Genomic DNA, 9,330 nt, shown 5'->3' with positions numbered 1-9,330 from the left:
TTCAAAGTCTGTTTATGCATGCTTTCTCTTAAGTGTTAAAATTCCCTGTTGCTCAATATGCATGTTTTTTGAGTATTAACAGAAGCTTTTTTTGTTTTGTTTTTTCTTTATACAGATGCATGTGTGTGCCTGCGTGTTCTTCCTCAATATTTTGGTTTTGCATCTTGCTAGCCAAAATGACAACAGATATGCATGCCCAGTGGAAGTCTTGTTTGAATCCAACCTTACAGTATTTTCTATTCTCTGAAACCAAAGTATGTTTCATAAAAATAAAAGTCAATTTATTTGGTTATGGCAGGTCAAGCTCTTGACTACACTAGTAAAGTTGCTGGAAGCTACCCAGGGATGACGACAGCTCCATTCTCCCAGGTCCCTGCCGCTGGATTTGGTGTAAATAGTGTCCTCAGAACCTCAGATGGAATAGTCTACTCCTCTGTTGCCGCTCCAGTCCCATCCACTTATGCAATTACAACTCAACCAGGCTCCATCTTTAGCACTACCTTAACTCCCACATCAACCGTCCAGAACCAGTCATCACCACATCCATATGGTTTTATTCCCAGTACAGACCCAGGGCAGATAATTGCTTTTGACTCTGGACTACCCAAGGAGTTTCTTCCCACTGCTTTGGCAGACATTATAACAGGCTACCCAGAAATGTACTCAGATACCACCCTGGAAGCAATAGCAGCCTCCCTTGATGCCTTAGCCTCCTCCCCCATATTCCCTGGCTTAGACAACACTAAGATGGCACAATATCAGATGGAGAGGGAGTTTCTAGAGCTAGAAAAGCTTAAGCAGCTATGTCTTGCTGAGGAGCTGGAGTGGGAAAGGCAGGAGATCCAGCGTTACCGTGAACAAGAGCAGTTTATGGTCCAAAGAGAGCTTGAGGAGCTACAGGCTCTAAAACAACAGCTTCTCCTGCAGCAAGAGGAAGAACACCATGCCCACATGGTGGCCCAGCAGGAGACATATGCCCAGCAGAAAGAGCAACTGGAGCAAATACAACAACTCCAATTGCAACTCCAACGCCAGCTAGATGACCACTATGGTGGCACTGGAACCACAGGGAACCTCCTAGATGCTAAATATGCAGGGGTTGGGGACAGTGGCCAGTACTGGCCTGTAAAAGATGAGTCTACAACTCCATCTATTGGAACACAGTTTGAGGATGGTCAGAACCAGCACAGTTTGATAAAGAAGCTTCAAGCTGATCAGGACACTGGAAAAAAAATAATCGATAGTGGAGTGCAAACAGATGATGAAGACTCAGCAGAAAAGCAGCATGTAGGAAGAAGGAAGAAAAATAAGAGAAATATCGACAGCTCTGCCCAGACTGATGACGAAGATCAAGATGAATGGGATGCTCCTACAAAAGCAAGAAGACGTTCGAGAAAACATAGCAGTGATGGGAAACATGGGTCCAAGGTATCCAGCATTGCTATCCAGACAGTAGCAGAGATATCTGTCCAGACTGATCATTCTGGAACTATCAAACGACCCAATGTCCAGATGGACACAAAAGTGGAAATCATCAAGCATATCTCAGCTCCAGAAAACTCTCAGAGAGGTGGCAGTCTGAGTTGTCAGACAGAGTCAGACAGGAGGCATACACCAATCGAAATGGCCTACAGCACACATTTATCAGCAGATGTTCCCTCAAAGTCCAAAGTTTTCTACAACCAAGTTTCCCCCCTGTCTCCGGAAAAGTCACTTGGAGGACAGAGAATGTTGACTGCTGACCCAAACAGATTCTCCTCTGGCCCTAGAATATTGAAGGCTGGTCAGAAATCTCTGTCCGATCCCAAATCTCTTAGTCCTTCCACAGACGACAGACTGGGTGGATACTATGCAGACAGCTACTCTGTGAGTCACAACAGAATGAAATGAATAATTGTCTATTCTATAGAAATAATTCTCAAGTCTGAATAATTATGGAGTTTATAATTTTGTTCACTTTCCTAGGGTCGAGGTTCTCCCTCTAGTACTGGTAAGAAGGTGAAGCGGACACTACCAGACCCCCCTCCTGAAGATGACTCTCTGACAGGACGATCGGGCTATAGCACCAACTCTGCTCGTCGCCGCCTTGCCCGAAGCACAACCATAGCCAGGGCAAAGATCCTGCAAGACATTGACAAAGAGCTTGATTTGGTGGAGAGAGAATCTTCTAAACTTCGCAAGAAACAGGCTGAGCTGGATGAAGAAGAAAAAGAAATTGATGCTAAGTTACGGTAAGATGCAGCTGATTTTCATTTACTTAAACTAGAGTCAGTGTTTCTAGGCGTACACTTTTTTGCCCCATTACAATTCATTACCTAATACCGATAGTACCCAGAGAACATGTTGTGAATTGAATGTAACCAATATCATTGCCTGCCTCCCTATCACTCATTCATCATTAATCCTAATTCATCTGCATGATTCCCGTCTTACCCTGATAGCTTAAGGGCTAAAAGGCTGCCTTGACATCACTCAGTGAGACCTCATCAAACTCACACATAGTAAGGTACTAATGTGTGAGAACCCAGAATGCTATTTATCTCTTTGGTTGATATGTTGAGGAAATATTACAAATTTGCATGTATTCCAATATGTCCCTTTCTTTTCTGCTGTAGATACCTGGAGATGGGTATCAACCGACGCAAAGAAGCATTGCTGAAGGAGAGAGAGAAGAGGGAGCGGGCCTATCTTCAGGGGGTAGCCGAGGAAAGAGACTACATGTCAGACAGTGAGGTTGGCAACATCAGAGAGGCCAGGGGCGATGGCCTGGAAAGACCCCGGACAGCACCTCAGTCAGAATTTGACCAATTTATCCCCCCTCAGACAGAAGCAGATTCTCAGTATAACACACTTACGAGTCCCTACTCTCACTATGCCCAGTATGTTCCACAGACCCAAACTACCAGCCACTACACCCAGCAGAATATCTATCAGCAACAGTCCCTTTACCACCAACAGGTGTCTCCTTACCCAACTCTTTCCCTCTCCCACGCTCAGAATCAGCCAAGCAGCTACCAACATGCACTGCTCCTGCAGCAGGGAAAGCAACGGCAGTCCAATCTGTCAGATTTAGATCCCAAAATCACCCCCAACTATGAAGTGATTCGCAACCAGCCTCTTCTCATTGTGCCAACCTCCACAGAAAGTGGCTATGGGGTGGCTCATCTTGGGGGGAAGTATGGGAACTTGGACTTGAGATTGGGGCTAGAGGAGAGAAGCATGGCCTCTAGTCCAATGTCTAGCATATCCGCTGATTCCTTTTATGCCGATATTGACCACCACAATGCCAGAAACTATGTACTGATAGAAGATATCGGGGAGCTTACCAAGACCTCTACAGGGCTGGGCAATACTGGCTTAGGGTCTGGATTCAACCTGCCTGATAAGGAGTTGTCCAAGGCAGATAGGCTACTAAGGGCAGCAGAAGTCAGGCGCACAGCAGAGGTAAACAACTTTACTTTAGTGTATCCCCTTTTATCACCTTCCTCGTCACCTTATGACTCACTTCCTTACTTATAATTCTAAACTCCAGAGCAATGTTTTACTGCTTTTAAATTGTTGTATTTCCTGTTATATGGACTGTTAAAGGCAAGTTAAAGTTGTATCAGCCAAACAAAAATGGTATTCATATAGCATTACACATTTTCTTTGAAGTGCAGCCCTTAAGCACTATATCAATACAGACAGAGAGCAAGGAACTTACTTGTGGCCTTGTAGAACATTCTCATACAAAATTACTTTGTAAAAACAGGTACTAAAAACAAAGAAAAGAAAAAAAAACAGATACAAATTTGGAAATAAAAAAGGATCAGTTATGCCATTTATGCAATCTTTTACTGGTCACCAATATATGTGAGACACATTAAATTAAATTATTTTGTGAGTTAAAATCATGTTACTATTGAGAAACATTTAATGTGTGGCATATTATTTTTTCCCTTTATAGGTGGCTGATTTTTTAGGCTCATCTCGGCTTCAGGGTTACGGTAAAGGTGAAGATGACACTATGGAGGAGCCGTATGAGCTGAAGCTACTAAAGCAGCAAATTAAACAGGAGTTCAGGCGGGGAACCGAGGGACTAGAACACTTAACAGGGCTTGGTCTACCCCAGTATCTCCCCAGTGATGGCAGTTTTCGCCACTTTCCGAAAGGAGAGAAATATAGCATTGGCAGACTTACCCTTGAAAAACAGGCAGCAAAGCAACTCCCAGCAGCTGTGCTTTACCAGAAACAGATGAAGAACAAAAAGGCCCTGATAGACCCGAAGGCTATCACTAAGTTTTCCCCAATTCAGGAGAGTAGGGACCTGGAGCCTGACTATGGCAGCTACATGGGATCTGGGGCCTCTTCTGTAACAAATCTGGCTGCAACTGCAAGGTTGCTTCAGGATGAGATTACATTTGGGATCAGAAAAAACTTGTCTGAGCAGCAGAAATATTTAGGCTCCTCTCTAGGGGCCAATCTAGCTGGTTCTCTGAATCTTGGGCAGTCTCTAGGACTGGGAGCCACTATCAGGGCGACAGCCCAGGACGATGGGACCTATCCAGGTGGAGCTCATTCCCGTCCCTCATCTCGCCCCTCTTCCCGCCCATCTTCAGTTTATGGCTTGGATCTATCGATCAAACGGGATCTATCCAGCTCTTCACTGAGACTAAAAACAGAAGGAGAAGTCTTGGATGCAGCATTTGCCCCAGGTGTGGCCAGAGCAAAGCCAACCAGTTTACCTATCAGCCAAAGCCGGGGTCGTATTCCTATTGTGGCTCAGAACTCTGAAGAGGAGAGCCCTCTGAGTCCAGTGGGGCAGCCGATGGGAATGGCTCGAGCCTCAGCTGGACCTCTTCCTCCAATTTCTGCTGATTCCAGGGACCAATTTGGGTCCAGTCATTCCTTGCCAGAGGTGCAGCAACATATGAGGGAAGAATCTAGGACCCGAGGCTATGATCGGGACATCGCATTCATCATGGATGACTCGCAAGGAGCAATGTCTGACAGTGAAGGTAAATGGAACCTGAGACTGTTGCAGCAATTAAACTGTGTGGACCTGTTTGTCACGCATGCTGAAGCTGAGTCATCTTACTGACTGTGCATAACTGTTTTTTTTTTAAATAAATTATCCATGTAATTGTTGTTGGTTGTGCATAACGATATATCCCTTTTGCAGTAAATGTAACATGGATGTTTGCATGCTTTTTCCTTTCTTTGGAGTATCTTACCCACCGATACATAGCACTCTTGGTCTGAGTTTATGTATGTCACTGACAAGCTCTATCCATGATTGTTCTGTGATTTCACTGGCATGCTCTGTCTTTTAGTTTTGCAATGCGTTTAATTCTTCATAGTTTGATTTTTTCATCCTTGCACTCAAATCTCACTTTTCAATTTTTGGGCTCAGATAGGACCTCAAATAGGCTTGAACTATATAATGTCCATACAACAGATTGCCTATCTTTAGTTAAGAAGACTAATGTTATTTAAATCTCGGTAGGGTATGTTTTCATAACCACTATAAACAAAGTTCACTTGGCATATTTAGTGATTAAGTATTTCTTCCTACCTAGCTATATATGTAGAGATAATACATGTATGGCCCTATCAGACAGACACTATGTTCACATATCACAATGCAGAATTTAATCATCTTCTCTTTTACATAATCAGGTGACTTAGCTGCAAGTACAACAAGAAGTGTCATGAGATTGTATTGTAAAAATGTCAGAACTCCTAGTCACTTGCATATCATTACCCTGCCCATGTGTGAAGTTGACCAAAGAAGTATATTTACGTAAAGTTGTATGTTTGTCCATTTGAAATAAAAAAAAAAAAAAAAAAAAAAAAAACAAGCAGCAGAAAGTTCAAATGAACAATTCTTGATAACAGTGCCCAGATATGCTGCAGTTATTTTGCAGGTACAGTCAAGACAATCACTTTTTATAAATGTCTATATTAGCTCTTTGTATGATGACACACCTAATAATACAAACGGCAGGAGATATGTTTTTATCTGCCTTTGTGTCAACACAATAACTCTCTCCCAAGAACTACTATGCAGTTGAATGTACTTTTTCAAAATTCCATCCAAGCCAAGTGTTTGTCTTTGCTCCTGTTTTTCTTTAGTTTCCTGTCTTTATCTGACATTGCATCATTGCATGTTGTGCACTATATTTTTGTTTCCATCTTATAATAAAGTGTATGTTTTATGCTTGTTGGTTCTTGTTTTGACTGTCTTGTTGCTATTTAAGTTGTCCATGTCCCCAGTGATTGACAGAAAATATTGATATGAACTATTCCCATATCTTTAAGTGTGGGATTGGTAGTGTTCCATTTGGAAAATTAGTATCTGGAAATATCTATATTTTATAGTAGTTGGTCCTTTTTTAATTTTCACTTTCACTTCAACACACTATGATATAGGTCAAGCAAAAACTTAGAAATGACACAAAACACACAACAGACCATTTGCTTCTGCAAAACAACCTGATTTGGTCTCAGTTGAAATTAAATCTGATTGTCAGCACATGCTAAATATATAACATTAAAATATGCTGAGCCACTTTCTGCACCTCTACCATTGACTCAAGTAAGATCATGATTAAGTTATTGATAAGAAAGTGATATTTGTCCTGACCTTATGTAAAAGTGTCCATCTGCCTTGATTACAGCACTAAGTGAGTCCATGCTGGCTTTGAACAGAGATGATGCCAGAATCTTTCATGAAAGTATCAGACACGGTAGAGTATTTTACAATATTAGTCAAAACCCCTCACTGTCCTGGTACTAATATGACTTAATTTTACATCAAGTTGTTTACCTTCAATGTATCTTGTATGTTTTATCACATTGCTTCTGCTTAAATCTGTGTACCGTCTGATGGGCTAGTAATGTCAGACGTGCAGTAATTAGAAGCATGCATCTAGAGTTGAATAAGTGCTTTTTAGTGCATGTGCTGGTGTATTCTCAGTCTAGTCTTAAGCCAGCTCCTTTAGTATGTGTTTGAACCTTGGTGGAACGCATTTCTTAAAAGAAAAAAAAAAACATCTAACTTTGTACCCCAGCTGGAGGCCCAAACTGGAATATAGAAGGTGAGACAGCATCCCAACTTCCATGTAGCTACTAAAGAGAGTGTATGCCTCCATGCCGCATATCATGGTCCTGAATGATGCACTTCTCTAGTTGATTTGTTAACATGCCAGACTCATCCAGTAGTATACAGTACATGTCATGTAGAAGATCTTGAGTAGTTGACATGTCAAATTCATTCTGGAATGAACACTATCAAAATGGCTCCAGTTGTATTTTTCAAGTCATGAACAGTAGTGAGTTAAAAAAAAAAAAAAAAACATCATTCTGGAATGACTGCATATCACAGTGGTTCTGTGAGCGTACCAGACTCATACCCAGTATTCATGTTCATGCACTTTTGCTATCACGTGTATATTGTGTGGTCATGCACAAGTGTTTCCGCCAAAATATGTTTGGATTGCTCTTCAGTGCATATATGTAAAAGGCATTTTATCAAACATGTTAAACTCTGAAGGTCGATGTTGCCAGTGTTTAATCACTCTAGTTAAAAAATAAAAAAAAAACTACTACTACTACTACTAAAAGGGATTACTGCTTTCTACTCCTACACAGGCAGATGAAAAGGCAACATTTACCTTCAGCATCGCAGGGGTCATTAGGTCATTACTCCTCATCATTCTGTGCATCACCTTGGTATAATTACATGACTGATGATACATAGAGAAATACCACAAATTTACCTATAGTTTCTCCATGATGATAATCTTTTACTTTTAGCAGCAAGTGATGACTCATGCTCAAATGCTGGGATTTACAAACAGTTCCACCTTGTTATTATGGTTTCACAAAATTAATACCATTTTAGCATACAGTATCTTTAGAGGTCACACATCATATTGCAAGAATACTCACAACTGAGCTCACTTACTTCAGAAATATGTCAAAACAGTTCAGTACAGCTTCACAGAAATATGAATTTTAATGTCATTCCATTAACTTAAGCGAAACATAAGGATTTAGATACCGTGTACTGATTTCCCCTTTTCAACTTTAAAATAACTTACAGTAACAAAAAAAAACACCTGTTTTTTGAAGCAGTTCTATAAACCAGATTTATTATTTAAATATGTTTATAATCCTTGGTATTAAACAATGGGACAACTCCAACCCACACTGATTGTACTCAAACTGTTCAAAATTATGATACATGATCTTTAAGGGCTTCTTTCTGCTACAGTAGTTTTTCACATGGCAACATTAAAAATCGGACTAAAAGAGCCCTCACACCAAGACGGGGAGCATTGCATGGTATCAAAAGCATGCCTTAATTTAAATCCTCTTGAAATTGTTTTCATCCTTCGTTAAGTGTTTGCAGTGATCATTTAATCTGATAGACTACACAGATAGTGTTGAACAGTGGTTGTGATTCTTTGCGGTCACCTATCCAGTCTGATCAGAGTTTTTCACTGCATTCAAATAAACGGAGATGAAACAACTTTTGTGATGCACACCTTAGCCCAACTGCAAGATTTGTCTTTTCCCGAGTTGTCATCACCATATTTATGCAAAATATTTAAGAAGCTGGGGTAGACTTTGTTTGTGAGTACATGACTTTTAATAGCTACTTTTTCCTGCCTAGCCTATCATCTAAGGAATGAGGACACAGACTGGTTTGACAAGCCAAGAGAAGGTCATCCACAGAGCGGGGACAGGAGGCAGGTGAGACAACAAGCCAACAACACTGAACACCACACTGTTCCATTTCCTACATTACATTTTCAGCATATTAGCCTTTAATTTCTCTCAGGAAAATCCTTTTCTGCCATGCTGTAAACTTCTTTGAATCTCCCACAGATGAAACTGGCTCCATATGCCTTTCCTCACACATGCTTGAAGCTAAAGAGGGACCTGAAGGACACCAGTGTGTCTGGTACAAAGCAAACACAGGACACACAGAAGCATCACGCACACCATCATTTTGTATCACAGTTTTGTTAAAGTTAATCGTCTGTTTATTTTACCTCTAGGGAACGGACTTGGGATCCGTGTCGTAGGTGGGAAGCTGATTCCAGGGGGCAGAGGAGAGATTGGTGCCTACATAGCCAAGGTTATCCCTGGCGGTACAGCAGAACAGACAGGAAGAGTTGTAGAGGGTAAGACTTTTTTCATTTTTAAAATTTTGATAACCATTTTATTTTCTTAAAATAAAAAAGAATAGGGTATTCTTTGATTTTACTGTGGTTTCTTACATTGGGAAAACATTGTTAAATCTTTCATTTCTGATACTAAAAGATGAGATTGAGGATTTCA

The 9,330-nt window shown here is 41.0% G+C and overlaps 1 protein-coding gene across 3 annotated transcripts in view; it reads left to right on the top strand.

Moving 5' to 3' along the window:
- Positions 1–9,330, top strand: part of pclob (piccolo presynaptic cytomatrix protein b) — a 59,947-nt gene that overhangs the window by 35,540 nt on the left and 15,077 nt on the right. Inside the window, exons 15-23 of one of the 3 annotated variants that reach the window (XM_074677787.1) lie at positions 299–1,866; positions 1,966–2,231; positions 2,616–3,444; positions 3,947–4,997; positions 6,660–6,728; positions 7,053–7,079; positions 8,660–8,739; positions 8,875–8,950; positions 9,048–9,173. In XM_074677787.1, the coding sequence (XP_074533888.1) occupies positions 299–1,866; positions 1,966–2,231; positions 2,616–3,444; positions 3,947–4,997; positions 6,660–6,728; positions 7,053–7,079; positions 8,660–8,739; positions 8,875–8,950; positions 9,048–9,173 (4,092 nt within the window). The remainder of the gene's footprint in view (positions 1–298; positions 1,867–1,965; positions 2,232–2,615; positions 3,445–3,946; positions 4,998–6,659; positions 6,729–7,052; positions 7,080–8,659; positions 8,740–8,874; positions 8,951–9,047; positions 9,174–9,330) is intronic. The other 2 variants (XM_074677788.1, XM_074677789.1) reach the window with 2 other exon arrangements.

Source organism: Halichoeres trimaculatus, unplaced genomic scaffold (assembly GCF_033239565.1).
Source record: "Halichoeres trimaculatus isolate MK-OKI-2021-1 unplaced genomic scaffold, fHalTri1.1 fHalTri1_scaffold_10, whole genome shotgun sequence".
NCBI classification, from domain to species: domain Eukaryota; kingdom Metazoa; phylum Chordata; class Actinopteri; order Labriformes; family Labridae; genus Halichoeres; species Halichoeres trimaculatus.
The sequence above is the reverse complement of the archived record's forward strand: the minus strand, read 5'-3'. Positions and strand labels throughout refer to the sequence as shown.